This window comes from Camelina sativa, chromosome 10, assembly GCF_000633955.1.
Source record: "Camelina sativa cultivar DH55 chromosome 10, Cs, whole genome shotgun sequence".
Taxonomy (NCBI): Eukaryota; Viridiplantae; Streptophyta; class Magnoliopsida; order Brassicales; family Brassicaceae; genus Camelina; species Camelina sativa.
Genome location: NC_025694.1, coordinates 10832292 through 10847489, shown reverse-complemented (window position 1 = coordinate 10847489; position 15198 = coordinate 10832292). Strand labels below are relative to the sequence as shown.

The 15198-nt window shown below is 36.4% G+C and overlaps 4 protein-coding genes across 4 annotated transcripts in view; 2 read left to right on the top strand and 2 right to left on the bottom strand.

Moving 5' to 3' along the window:
• The window catches only part of LOC104720243 (ABC transporter E family member 2-like), a 5294-nt gene extending 3400 nt beyond the window's left edge, over nt 1-1894 (top strand). Inside the window, exons 9-14 of the mRNA XM_019230697.1 lie at nt 139-142; nt 319-526; nt 617-886; nt 972-1217; nt 1326-1460; nt 1567-1894. Coding sequence (XP_019086242.1) covers nt 139-142; nt 319-526; nt 617-886; nt 972-1217; nt 1326-1445 — 848 coding nt within the window. The 3' untranslated portion in view covers nt 1446-1460; nt 1567-1894. The remainder of the gene's footprint in view (nt 1-138; nt 143-318; nt 527-616; nt 887-971; nt 1218-1325; nt 1461-1566) is intronic.
• Nucleotides 1812-4810, bottom strand: LOC104718392 (pentatricopeptide repeat-containing protein At4g19220, mitochondrial-like; the record flags this gene model as incomplete). Its single annotated transcript, XM_010436130.2, has 1 exon — nt 1812-4810. A coding segment is annotated over one exon (2856 nt), but the record flags the coding sequence as incomplete, so codon positions are not given.
• Nucleotides 6589-7901, top strand: LOC104720242. The gene is made up of 2 exons (XM_010438181.1): nt 6589-6682; nt 6745-7901. The coding sequence occupies exons 1-2, from the start codon at nt 6589-6591 to the stop codon at nt 7899-7901; spliced, it is 1251 nt and encodes a 416-aa protein (XP_010436483.1).
• LOC109126828 (uncharacterized protein At1g43920, Chloroplastic-like) lies at nt 9925-10330 on the bottom strand. Its single transcript, XM_019230696.1, has 2 exons — nt 10253-10330; nt 9925-10080 (listed from the first exon to the last, which is right to left on the bottom strand). Exons 1-2 carry the CDS (start codon nt 10328-10330, stop codon nt 9925-9927), a joined length of 234 nt encoding a protein of 77 aa, XP_019086241.1.

The following is a 15198-nucleotide window of genomic DNA, read 5'->3' as shown; positions in this document are numbered from 1 at the left end:
ATGCTTGGGGAGAATGGTACTGGGAAGACAACATTTATTCGTATGCTGGTACTCTCTTCCTCCATGATATGTTCTCTTGTGGTTTGAGTTTCAGAAAGTACTGTACTCCTAAAGTTATATTATTGGTAATATCTGTAGGCGGGTTTATTGAAACCTGATGATACAGAGGGACCAGAAAGAGAGATACCAGAATTCAATGTTTCGTACAAGCCACAAAAGATCAGCCCAAAGTTTCAGAATTCAGTTAGACACTTGCTACNTTATTTGTATTGTGAAGAGGCAAAGTTATCTTACAAAGGGAGTCAATATTGTTCCTTAATGGCTTTTCTTTTGTTCGAAGGTTGCTGAGACTCCACAAGAAAGTGCTGAAGAAATTCAGTCGTACGCTAGGTACAAGTACCCCACAATGACCAAAACTCAAGGAAACTTCAGGTTGAGAGTGTCAGAAGGTGAATTCACCGACTCTCAGATTATTGTCATGCTTGGGGAGAATGGTACTGGGAAGACAACATTTATTCGTATGCTGGTACTCTCTTCCTCCATGATATGTTCTCTTGTGGTTTGAGTTTCAGAAAGTACTGTACTCCTAAAGTTATATTATTGGTAATATCTGTAGGCGGGTTTATTGAAACCTGATGATACAGAGGGACCAGAAAGAGAGATACCAGAATTCAATGTTTCGTACAAGCCACAAAAGATCAGCCCAAAGTTTCAGAATTCAGTTAGACACTTGCTACATCAAAAGATTCGAGATTCTTACATGCATCCTCAATTTGTGTCGGATGTGATGAAACCACTTCAGATTGAGCAGTTGATGGATCAAGAAGTTGTCAATCTCTCAGGAGGGGAGCTGCAAAGGGTTGCATTAGCTCTGTGCCTTGGCAAGGTGAGTATTTTGTTTTAAAAAGTCTATAGTATATGGCTGTTTGTCTTTTTCTCAGTGATCTCATGTATTTTATGAATCACTGCAGCCTGCGGATATATACCTGATTGATGAGCCAAGTGCATATCTCGATTCGGAGCAACGTATCGTGGCTTCTAAAGTCATTAAGCGCTTCATTCTCCACGCAAAGAAAACTGCATTTATAGTCGAGCATGACTTTATAATGGCGACCTATTTGGCAGACCGAGTCATTGTGTATGAAGGACAACCATCTATTGATTGTACTGCAAATTGTCCTCAATCACTTCTCAGTGGAATGAATCTCTTCCTATCTGTAAGTCTCCTATTTTTCTCTGAGTTCCACCGTTTGTAGCAAGAAAGAAAGGGAAGAAAGCAGTTTTGATGCTAATAATTTCCATTTATGTCTTTTGTTACATTGCAGCATCTGAACATCACATTCAGACGAGATCCCACCAATTTCAGGCCAAGGATCAACAAATTAGAGTCGACCAAGGACAGGGAGCAAAAGAATGCTGGCTCATACTACTACTTGGATGATTAGGACAACTACCACGAGGTTGGTAGTCTCTAAAATCCAATCATGTCTTATATTAATCACAACATTTGATGGAAACAGTATCTGAAATGTTTATTTTCTCTTCATTTCCTTTATGGATTCACAGAATATAGGGCATGATCTGGATAAACATTGTGCACCAGAATGGCTTTTGCTCAGAGGAAGTTGATCTATGAGCTCGGGATATTTTGTGCAGCCATCTGTTTTCCGAGTGCACTAGCAGATGTTTTTTTTCTGGTCAAGCTTATGATTGTTGTTTCATCAGTTTTGCTTCCACGTTTTCCGACTACAGCTTTTATTAAGTGAGCAATAAAAGTTTCAGAATCTTTTAACCTTGTTTTTGCTTTTGTATTTCCTGAGTTGTATGCTTTCAACAATTACAGTGATGTTATTACTTGGATTTTACAAGGAATTTATTGCCTATTGTTATGTTATTTTCTTGCTACTCATACAGCCTCTAAACTATTCACTGATATAGGAGAGAACGTGAAACACTATCTAACACCAACATCAATAATACTGTAACCAGGGAGCTTCTTCAAATTATTATCCTCCACCATCTTCCGTAGCCGTACGGCTTCATCCCAACTTCCCAACCCAACATAAGTATTCGATAAGGAGATATAGTAAGATGCATTGTCTGGTTCCATTTCAAACAAAACTTCTGCAACTTCTTTTCCCAACTTTGTGTCCCCATGATAGTTACAAGCGCAAAACAAAGCTCCCCATACACCTGCCTTTTGTGGCTCACCAATACTTGTAATGAACTCATAAGCTTCTCTTAGCTTCCCTGCCCGGCCAAACATGTCAACAATGCAAACCCAATGCTCGGTAACTGGTTTAACCCCGAATTTTTCCTCCATTTGGTTGTAATATCTTAGACCTTCATCAATAAACCCAGAGTGGCTGCAAGCTGACAGTATGCTTATGAAAGTGCTCTTGTTTGGTTCCATCCCTGACTTACTACTACTTAATTCCTTGAATAACTCCATTGCCTTCTCTCCCATTTCATGGAATCCATATGCAGATATTACCGAGTTCCAAGCCGAAATTGATTTCACCCCTGAATTTTTAAACACTTTCATGCCGGTTTCTAACATCCCGCAGCTACTGTACATGTCCACAAGTGCTGCACTGACAAAAGGGTTAGCTTGAAACCCACGACGAATGAGATGACAGTGTGCCTGCATACCATACCTTGTTGACCCGAGCTGAGTGGAGGCAGACAGAAGACCAACAAATGTGATCTCGTTTGGCTCCAACTTGAGGTTTCTGAAGAGTTGAAATACTTCTCGTCCTGCTTTGTTCTGGGACAAAGCTGATATCACACAGTTCCAGGAACACAAGTTAGGGTCAAAGATCAAGCCAAAGACCTTCACTGCACTCTCAATGTCTTTACATCTACCATACATGGTGATCAATGTGTTCTGCAGTTGGGTGTCCGCTTCTCTCAGAATTTTAATAGCTAGACCATGAAAGCACCTTCCTTGTAAGATCAGTCCGAGGTTTCCACTAGCCGATATAGTACCCAGAAGAGTAATCAAGTCATGACGAATTTTCCCTTCACGACTCATTGCTTGAAACGCTCTCAATGAATCTAAATGGTGACCATTTGAGGCACAGCCATAGATAACAGAGTTCCAAGATGTGAGATCCCTTGTATCGGATATCGTCTCTAACAGCAGGAATGCTGAAGTTAGGTCTCTGCAACCGATGTACATGTTTATAACTGAATTAGCCGAAAGGATATTATCCCCAAACCCTAACTTTTGCAGCCAACAGTGGACTGATTTGCCAAAGATGAGAGAATTAGAGGAATCACAAGACGTAAGAATTGCCAACACAGTTGACAAGCTAAACTTTGAACAAGAATACTCACTAACAACTTCCTTGAACAGATTCTTAGCTTCTTGTGTAAACCCGTTTTGCGCAAAAGCAGATATCATTGAGTTGCACGAAACCAAGTCTCGATTTGTTGTTGTCTTGAACAACAACTTAGCCTGACTTGTTAAGTCACATTTACCGTACATATCAATAATGCTGTTTATTACTTCTAATGCTCTAGATTGCATTTCTCTGCGAACCGTATAACCATGAACTGCTCTTCCCTCTCGTGGCAAACATAAATCACCGCATATTGAAATTATTGTAACCACAGTGGCGATATCAGGCTGAATCTTAACCACTGATTGCATTTCCTTCAAAATACCAAATGCTTCTTGAAACAATCCGTTTGCAGCAAACCCACTAAGGACTGAATTCCAAGAAATCACATCCTCGCACAATAATTCTTCAAACACAGTTTCTGCAGCCTCGATATCTCCACATTTTGAGTACATCGAAATGATCGAGTTGGCCACAGAGACATGAGCTTCTAGGCTATAACCTGATTTTATAACCAACCCGTGGAAGGATTCACCTAGAGAAAGGTCCTCAAGAGAACCACAAGCTGAGATAACGCATGAAAAAGTCACATTATCAGCTTCTTGTCCCAAACCACACATCGATATGAAGTACTTCAATGATTTCTTCGGATGACCATTTGCAAGACATTTAGTCAAGATCGTGTTCCAAGAAACAATGTCTCGATGCTCCATATGTGCAAACACACTCTCTGCGAAGCTCAAGTCTTGACCTTTTGCATATAGATTCATCAATGCATTGCACAAGTTAGAATCAGAAACCGAACCAGTCTCAATTGCTAAACAATGAACCATTGGACATTTGTTCGAAAGATGTAGACTAGATAACGCGGAAGCTGCAAGTAAAAGAGTTGTCGAATCAAACTCAGTTCCTTTCTGAATCATCTCAACGAACAATCCAACAGCTTCAATGTAACGACCATTTTGATTCAGAGCAGTGATCATACTGTTCCAAACAATCACATCTTTGACTCTCAGTTCACCAAACAGACCCAAAGAAGACACCAAGTCCCCTGTTCTACCGAAAAGCGTCAGAAGCTGTGATGATACAGGCAAATCTAGTAGAAACCCACACTTCAAAGCAAAACAATGGACACTCCTTGGAGTCTCAGTCTCTGTTCTCATCATGGAGGATCTAAGTACATCTCGCAAGAACACAAAGCTCGAATCCACCTTCCTGTTCTCTCTCTTGGGCAATTCGTCGAGCATGTTGTGGTCAACAGAAGTAACCGGAGACAAAACAGAGGAAGTGAAGTGTCGGTCATATTTTCTCTTACTAATTGAAGAATAACAGCCGGAAAGAGAATTCCGGCGAGGAACTAAGTGCGTAAGAGGGTAGATTATATGACCGGAGCAACAAATTCTCAGTTTTTCAGGGGAAATCGTAAGATATCTTACCATCACAAACAACACATCGGCGGTTTCCCGGCGCCGGTTATAGCATTATCAATTACGAATTGGGTCTTTTTATTGGGCCTTAGTTACCTTAGTCCTTATTGGGCTTTTCTCAAAATATAATAGTGTCTTAAACTTATGTGATCAATGGATTAAGTAGACAAGTACACTTTGTTTAACATTTTGTTTTTTTTTGTGTGAATGTCGTTTTGCATTTTCATTCCAGTTCTACAAAACGAAAGCCTTTTTTCATGTTTAATTAACTATTATAGTGTATTTTTTTAAAAAATAGAATAAGCATAGGCTTATTCAAAAATAGATATTTACGTAATTTAAAAAATAATAATACTGTACTGGTCTTCCAGATCCGTACTGTACCCGTTACGTCTCCCGAAAGCATAGGCTTATTCAATGTTTCGTGTTCCCGACAGTATAAACAATGATCACTTTTTCGATATGAAAAAAAAAAAATCATTTGATCAATACGCATTAACTGCATGTTTAACTGGTACAGTACATGTTGTTTCTTAATACACATTGACTTTGTTATTTTGACTTTTCATAATCAATCATCAATGTACGTATGCGTACATCAGCTTTCGTGCTCATCAAATTAGACCTAACTACGTGTCGGTGTCGGCGTGTTGCCCATGTTTATTATTAGGGTTAAGCTTCTTCTGTTTTTTTTACTAAAGTCAAACTAACATTATTGTTAATTATGATCACCATGTATTGAAAATTATGATGTTCATGAATTTTATATTAACATGCGAACGTTCTTAAAAATAGAGGGGTTATGTGATTCTAGATTGGTAATGCTTGAGCATGTGAACTTTGTCATGTTTAGAATAATATCTGACTTAGATGATTCTCTGATTGATTAGATCAATGTTTTGATAATATTTGACTAATAAAAACTAAGAACGTTCAAAGTCTTTTTGACCACTGATGAAGTAATTTTTTAAGCTAATTTTTAAGTTAATTTGTTATGAGTCATGACGATCGACTGTCTTGTAGTATTAATTAAGTTTTGCAATAATACATATGACGGTATGATTAAGTTTTACGATTGATCAGCTTATTATAATTAAATTTAATCGACATATAATATACTAAGTGCAATAATTAGATATGCGTTGACAAAAAATGTAGAGTAAATATATAATGATTATACTTCATAACGACGTGTTCGTACTCTTATTATAAAATCTAATTAAAGCAATGCAAGACAAATTGTAGTAAAACCATATCGGTAGGCATGTGGATGAATATTGCTTATTATATTATATATTAAGAGTATGCTATTGACGGGAAAATGATTTAAACAGTAATGTAATTAAAAATTTAGATATATTGGAGTATTGGACCAATCAGTGGTTAATTACTTATAGTCACAAGTTAGCTAGGTAAATCAAATTAGCTAAATGTCTAAAGGCTGATATCAACTTGTACCCGAATTGCTGCGTACTTTTTGTATTGATATTAACTTTCGGGAAAATGTCATTAAAATCCCGTATTTCGTTGATTTAAATCATGAAGTCTGAAAATGTTGAAACAAATCATTAACCTTTTATTGACTTATATTTAAATCACGAAGTCTTGCTGATTTCGCCGTTTGAAGCACATCGTTAACTGGCCAAACGAAGATATTAAACAGGGTTTATTATCTGTTAAACAGTTCCGTTAGTTATCATTAAAACATCGTTATTTCCTTTAATATAATCTCTAAATCGAACATTCATCACAAAATCCCCAAAATCACGAACCCTAATTTGCGATTCCTCCTTGGATCTTCTCTTCGGATGGAACCGATGACTAAGGAAAAGAAGCTTTCACCGCGTCGTCCTAAACGGAAGAGGCCCGATAAGATGGAGAAACATCTGCGCACGGGGCTATTGCAAAAGAGTCGAATGCTCACGATTCGACTGATCCCAATTTGACCGCTCATGAATTGGGTGATGGTTCAGGTTCTACAATTATTCTGTATAATTGTGTTCCTCTTCCCTTAGAAGAGCGTGATTCGTGTCCTTTTGAAGATTTAGGTGCTCAAAGTGGAGATGATTGTGATGTGGTTGGCGATGAAGATTGTGATGATGTTGGGTACGAGGCTGCTGAAGAGGAAGAGGGTAACCAGGATGATAGAAACCAAGTCTTTGAAGAAGAAGATGGAAACCGTGTTGGTGTAGAAGAACTATTTTGCGAGGACTTCGAAGCAGAGTTTGGAGAGGGTGCGAGAGAAGAGGAAGACGAGACTGATAACGACAGTGGAGATGATATCTTTGATGACGAGAAGATACCTGACCCTTTGTCAGAAAGTGAAGACCAAGATAATGGCCAAGGCGAGGATAATGAAGACCATGTAGAAGTCGAAGATCCTGAAGTGCAGCTCGAGTTGGGGAAAACGTTTAGTTCACCAGAGGAGTTCAAGATAGTTGTGCTCAGGTATTCTCTGAAGACTAGATACGCCATTAAGCTGTATAGATCGCAGTCTTTGAAGATTGGTGCAAAATGTGCTAATACTGATCCTAAGGTCAAGTGTTTGTGGAGATGCTACTGCTCTTACAATAAGAAGAAACACAAGATGCAAATAAAGGTATACGAGAGTAAGCATGTATGTGTGAGATCAGGGTACAATCACATGTTAAAGCGAGGAACGATAGCTTGGTTGTTTGCGGATAGGTTGAGACAGAATCCAAAGATCAGACCGAGAGAGATGCAAGCAGAGATTAAGAGAGAATACAATCTAGAAGTTAGTGAAGAACAATGTTCTAAGGCAAAGACAAAAGTGAGGCGAGAAGCAAAGGCTGGTCATCAAGAGCATTTCTTACGGATATGGGATTATCAAGCAGAGATTAATAGATCAAATCCAGGAACTGTTTTTGTGATTGCGACTATTTCTGGTCCGATAGTTGGGAGCTTACTAAGGTTCTATCGGTTATTTGTATGTTTTAAATCACAAAGGGATACTTGGAAGGAGACATGTAGACCCATCATCGGAGTAGATGGTGCCTTTCTGAAATGGGACATCAAGGGATATCTCTTGGTTGCTGCTGGAAGAGATGGAGACAATAGGATAGTTCCACTTGCTTGGGCAGTGGTTGAGATAGAGAATGATGACAATTGAGATTGGTTCATGAGGTTACTCTCTACTTCACTGGGGCTTGAGGATGGAAGAAAGATAGCTATTATTTTTGACAAACAATTGGTTAGTAAATTTTGTTTAATGTGTTTTGATCAATCGGTTATTATAATGTGTTTAATGTTTTTTCATCAATCATTTGTAGGGTCTTGTTAAAGCCAAAAGAACGTTCTCCCACAAGCTGAGCATCGTCTATGTGCTAAACATATCATGGAGAATTGGAAGAAAGACAGCCATGATTTGCAACTGCAGCGTATGTTCTGGAAGATTGCACGTAGCTACACCACAGGACAATATGCTAAACATATGGAGGCGTTGCAGAAGTATAACCCAGGTGCATTTAATTCTCTTCTACGCACCAGTCCGATGACATGGTCTAGAGCCTTCTTCAGAGTAGGTACGCATTGCAATGATAACTTGAACAACCTCAGTGAGTCTTTTCATAGAACCATACGCCAAGCTAGGAGGAAGCCTTTACTAGAAATGCTTGAGGATATAAGGAGGCAATGTATGGTGCGGAATGAGAAGAGGCATATCATTGCAGGAAGATTGAAGACAAGGTTCACTAAGAGAGCTCATTTGGAGATAGAACGTATGATAGGAAAGGTCTCAGTTTTGCATCAGAAGCATGGCTAGGGACAATCAACATGAGGTAGAGTTGCATAATGAGACTTATTCTGTTGATATGAATGCGATTACCTGTGGATGCATTAAGTGGCAGATGACTGGTATTCCTTGTGTCCATGCTGCTTCTGTGATCATAGCTAAGAAACAGAAAGTTCAAGATTATATTGTTGACTGGTACACAACAAGAATGTGGCGGGCAACCTATAAAGATGGTATTAAGCCTGTTCAAGGTCAGTTGGAATGGCCTCGAATGAACAGATTGGGAGTCTTGCCACCACCATGGAGGAAAGGAAATCCGGGTCGACCAAATAACCATGCTAGGAGAAAAGGGATGTATGAAAGTGCATCTTCATCAAGCAACACACGAGTGGCAAACAACGGAAGAGTCATGACTTGTAGCAACTGTAAACAAGAAGGACACAATAGGTTATCTTGTATAAACCCGACTGTTGAAGCTCCAGCTGCAAGACCAAGGGGTCGTCCAAGGAAGAATCAGGTTTGTTGTATTCATATTTTGTTCGATGTGATGATTAGGACTTATACATTTTTATGACTTACGACTTATCACTTGTAAATTTTTGAATCAGGAACCAAGGAATGTATTGTTTGGCCAAGGACAAACATGAGAACAAGGCTCTCAAGGACCAGCTTCACAACCAGCTTTACAACCAGCTTTACAACCAGCTTCACAACCATCTGTTGGAGGATCACAAGGAGGAGCAGAACCCTTACAGAGGAGGCAAACAACACAGAGGAGGGCATCAACACGGAGGAGGGCTTCAACACATACGAGTGCATCAACCTAGTGGGAAGCTCCTGAAGCTCCACCGCATACACAAGGACTAAGAAGTTGGAGTCCATGGTTTGAATGCTCTAGATAAGCTGTTGCAGTTTGCGGGTGTTTAAGTTTTTTGGTGTATTGGCTTCCATGTTTTTGGTTGTGTTTTGTTTTGTTGTCTAAACATGGATGTGTCTAAACATGGATGTGTTTTGTTTTTTTTGTCTAAACATGGGTTTGATGCTTTGGTTTGTTGCTAGACATGGATGTGTTTTCTTTTGTTGTCTAAACATGGATGCTTTTTCAAGTTAAATACCTACTTTGTTCTTGTGTTGATTCTTAAACATACAAACCCGAATGGAGAAAGTTTGTTGAATTCATACCAAAGATACACATACAAACCATTCTCTTTTGGCATCAAATACTAAACATACATACCATTACACCAAACAAAACAAACACACTCATCAAGGAACACACACTAATAACCGAGAACAAACTTCATTTGCTGTGCTTTACCAATCACTAGGTAAGCAATGCCAATTGAGACAACACAAAACACACTTTCAATAACGTTTTGAACTTGCGGATTTCCACTTTGCTTCACAATGCTTCTTCCTTCAACTCTAGTAAAGCAGCAGTCAACTCATTAACCTGGGATTTCGTTTTCACGATCTTATTCGCCATAAGTCCTACTTTTGGTAATGCATCTTCAACTTCCTCATACACCGCCTCCTCGACCCACTTAAACAAGTGTCCCTGTTGCAAAAACAAACACCATTACTTACCATTGCACATATAATTAACATTGAACATACCAATGACTACTTACATCTCTTTTGTTTGTCCACTAGCTTGGATCTCTTTTGGTTAAACAACGGAAGAACGGTCGACCAGGATTTTCTTCGGTTCTCGATGTAAAGATCCTCACACCGGCTCCACAAATGCACTTGGATGGCACTCCACGGTTGGACGAAGCAACCACCGATGTCTCCGAGCTAGAACTCATCTGAATCGAAAATTAGGGTTCGTGATTTTGGGGATTTTGTGATTTTGGGGATTTTGTGAGGAATGTTCAATTAGATTAAAGGAGATAACGACGAACTAACAGAACTGTTTAACAGATAATAAACCCCGTTTAATATCTCCGTTTGGCCAGTTAACGATGTGCTTCAAACGGTGAAGTCAACAAGACTTCGTGATTTAAATATAAGTCAACAAAAGGTTGATGATTTGTTTCAACATTTTCAAACTTCATGATTTAAATCAACCAAAATACTAACTTCGAGATTTTAATGACATTTTTTCCTATTAACTTTATATAAAATTGTGTCTTGTACACTTTGATCAGAAGTTTTATACTCCAAACTGTATATGAACATTGTTTGCTTGTTTCGAACTTTCAGAGATTCTCCCACACACAAGTGACAAGTCTTTAAAGCATCAAAATTTCGTATACTATATTATTATTACAGATTACATCATTATCCTAATTATATATGTATAGATAAATACATCAATTTCTATGATACAAACAAACCATACACACACTATATATATGATCGTTTTATCTGATCAAATAAGTTTATTAAATAAAAATTCGACAATGACAATCATACATCCAGGGTCGTGCCTATAGTGTAATAAAAAAGGCATTTGTTTTAGGCCACACATAATATATAAAATTTTGGTGTAATGGTTCAAAACAAAATTTTATTTATATTTTCTACTTGAATTCAAAACCAAATTCTTATATCAAAAAAAAAAAAATATTTTCTTTTTTATTTATTTAAACTCTAAGAATCTATGAATCCTAACTATTTTTGTTTTCTCAAATGTGTTTCTATGAAGTCTTCTTGTATTTGTATATTATTATAATTTATGTTTCATGTTTATAGTAGTGTAAAAATTTATGCTTAACTTGCTATATTTTGATTTTTTTATAATATATAAAGAAATTCTTGTTTAGTTTTCCAGTTTTTCTGTTACATGAATATTAGTTAATATTTATGTTTTCTGAATTTGTAAAAAAATTCAGAACATGCTTCTATATGAATATGATATTTAAGAAAAAAAAATAAAGAAAAAAAATTAGAAAAACAAATAAAAAAACAAAATTTAAGATCTTTTAGACGTATAATTATTGTTTTAAACCTCTTTATTAATTATATATATTATTATATGTTAATTATCAGTTAAAAAAATAATTACACTTTAAAACTTGCCTTAAGCCCCTAGAAAGGCTAGCACGGCACTGCGAAGAAAAATTATATATATATATATATATATATATATAAACAGTATATGAGCAGATAGAATATTGAAGATTATTAAAATAAATGAATAAATCCTGTGACAACTAGCATCTGACGAGTGAAGAGAAACTAGCCATGGTTTCAGTTGATACCGCTTAGTGAAAGCCCATTGTTCTCCAACATCCTTACGTTTCTTCTATAACGTAATTACTTATCATGATTTGTTTTTTTTCTGTCATGGGCGTAAATATTTTTGTATTGATTATAGTTACTGAATTATTTATGTCGACGATTAACGTTCTTTATACTATTTCTATATTCAGAGATATATATACAGTAAAACCTCTATAAATTAATATTCTATAAATTAATAAACACTATAAATTAATAAATTTTGCTGGTCCCAAGTCGGGCCAGTGTAAAAATTAATAATATTCGATAAGATAATAAGATAATAATTTTTTCGAAATCTCCTTATAAAATATGGTCCCAATAATATCATAAATTAATAATTATGTAAATTTATATATATATATATATATACTGATATAATAGTGTATGTTTCTCCTAAAGCTCAATTCTATAGAACAATTGTAATGTTGTATTTTCAACCTATAATGATATCTCTAAAATATTTTATAACATGTCATACAAATAATTAAATTTAAAGTTTTAATTTTTAGATATGCATCATTTACAATTTGATAATTTGACAGATTATTAAAATAGGAGAATTGATATTATTATTCATAGATTTGAATTTATGTGTCTCATGTGTATAAGTCAATTTGTCTATAATATTTGTAATTTATTGTAAATAGTGCTTTCTAAATATTACAAGTTCAATTCCTAAACCATAAAATTTATAACATCCGAAAGTTTAATCTTATTTTGCTATAGTTGTTCCAATTCATAATTTTTTAAAAAATAAACAATTAAAAATATATCTATAAATTAATAATTATTAATTTACACTATAAAATAATAATTATTAATTTATAGATAAATTAATATCACTATAAATTAATAAAATGTTTTAGTCCCAACATTATTAATTTATAGAGATTTTACTGTATATACTAGTATACTCTATATAGAAAAGAAAATTATTTGGTCGGAAAAAAAATTTAGAGTTGACTTCTAAGCCTGATGTAAAGAATGCGTTATTGTTCGCGTGGGGCTCCTCAACTCAAAGTTTGAAGTTTGAACGACATGGCGCAGTACGTAATTGATCGATCTTGAAAACCAACAACATTTAAACATACAATTATATCTAAAAAATAAAACTACACTTGCGTAAAAAAATGTAGGAACTACATTATTCATGCAAACTAAAAATTATAAGTGAAACTTGTGTTCTTAAAATTGAAGCAACAGTTTATTTGGAAGAAAACAAATAATTCTGTAATATAATTTTTTTGTATAATATAATATAATTAATTGTTTTTGGTCACTATTGAGTATTGACTAATCTCGTATTAAGAGTTTTTAATTTCTTCCTTCGTTTATTAAAACGGCTTGTTGATTGAGAAACTAAATCCGTACTTCTCCATACACCACCTCCTTCTCCTTTTGTACGTAAACCAATAATACAGAATCATAGATGGACGACACGTATGTAAGAAAATTAATTTAAATGTATTCCTTGGAATGTTTTGGCACAAAAAAAAAACGTACTCCTTGGAATGTATGGTCAAAAACTAACTTGATTTTGCAAATAAATAGATTAAAGAACTTGAATTTGCAGATTGAATCTAGATTACTACATAAAGAGGAGGATACTCGCGTAAACTTTTTCTTTTCTTTTCACAAGAGTGTTCTATTGATGATCCAAGTATAAGAGGCCAACAATTAAAGAACAAAATAGGTTTTATCTACAGAAAATATCATATAGATATTTAGATCGAATCGCTGCATATTTGTAATTGAAGATAACATTTTCCTCTACTATTAGTAGTTGATATTATTATTATTTTTTTTTTTATCAAAGGGGTGTTATCATTTCATTCAAACACAAAGTAATATACAGAACAATGATAGTTTAAAGTACAACACAGAGTAAGCTAACCCAAAGCATAGAGCAGTAAAAGTACAAAGATAGATAAGGGCATTCGATGTGAAGAGCTTGAGAACTGTAAACCACATGCTAGGTAGCAATATGGAACTTGTGAGGTCAAGACAAACCGATGCAGATTCCATGAGCAAGTCAAAGGAGTAGGAAGCCACTGTCTTGAAACTTCGAAGATTGGACGGAGATGAACTTGGCAAAATTGAGTTGCCGAAAGGTCGAGCAGGGGTGTTGGCTCTGATAACCGGTTGCTACAAAGGTAGTTGCTGGTCCAAGGATGCTAGAGCAGGACTTAAAGAGGTTGTGGTAACCACTCCTCCTTGGAGTGAGTGTCATAATGCCACTAGTCTTCAAGATATTATAGAAGGACTTCAAGAAGTAGATGGTTAGCGGTTTTAAGATCTTTGAGTTTAGGCAAGGTATAGGTAGAAGGTTGGTGAAGCATCGGTAACCTCCACTCCGTAGAGGTGGGATCATAATGCCAAGCTTCACCAAGCTGTTTCCATAAGTGGGATCATCCCTAGGGTATCCGATTAAAGTGGTTTCCAAAAGACTCCTATGCCATTTTAACAACAACGGTAGTTTAAGGTTCAAACGCTGTCTTCAGACGAAAGAGACCATTAAGCTGACCAAAGGTTGGTTAGGGTGGGGAAGAGTGGAGTTAAGACCAAACTCGAATAAACACTGGACTCAACACAAGTGGAGCTCAAGCAACCTAGATAGAACCAGTGTTCTGCTACCGATGGTAACTCGACTTGACCAAGCAGAAAACACAAACGCTAACAGATATGAACTTGATATAATGATATCGATATAGGGTTGGGGTAGGTTCCAGTTCAGGAGATTGAGATATGAATGGAGAGCAAACTTGGGCCAAAGAGGTAACAACGGGGAAGCGGAGATCGCCGGGGATTGTGAAATCTTTGTCAAGATCTTCCATGGTTCCAACATCAAAACAGAGCTCCCGTCCATCTGCAACCAAGTAAAACTCTTGGAGAGTGGATCTAGATCCGAGGAGCGGAGAGATGTTGCAGTTGATTGCCGGAAGAGCCAGATCGAGGGATCGAAATCAAGGTTACCGGGGAGGTCAAGGGTTCGTGGAGGTGGCTCTCGGGTCAGAGAAGCTTCACCGAGAGAGGTAGTCGGAGACGAAGGGAAGAGGGGAAGGAGTTGAAGCTGACGCATTGCCGGAGTTGAGATCTCAGATCTCAAGAAAACTCCGGTGAAAAGAAAAGGGCCTTAAGAGCATTCCCATTGGACAACCTTGCAAGGGTGTCTTAAATATAACTTAGTATTAAATTTCATGTTAGTATCTCTATTAAAATTGTATTATTTTTTGCCTGTCCATTGGTGATCTCAACATATGAGGTCTCTAGAATTAAATATTAATTTATATAGAAATATGCTTTTTTGTTGTTTAATTTTGTAACTGATTTTATCTTTGCACAACAAGCACATATTCGTTGATGCTTTCTCGATCTATGTCTGCAAATATGATCTTTATCTTGATTGATCTATGCTTTCTATTTCTGTGACTGCAGGAAGAAATGGTGA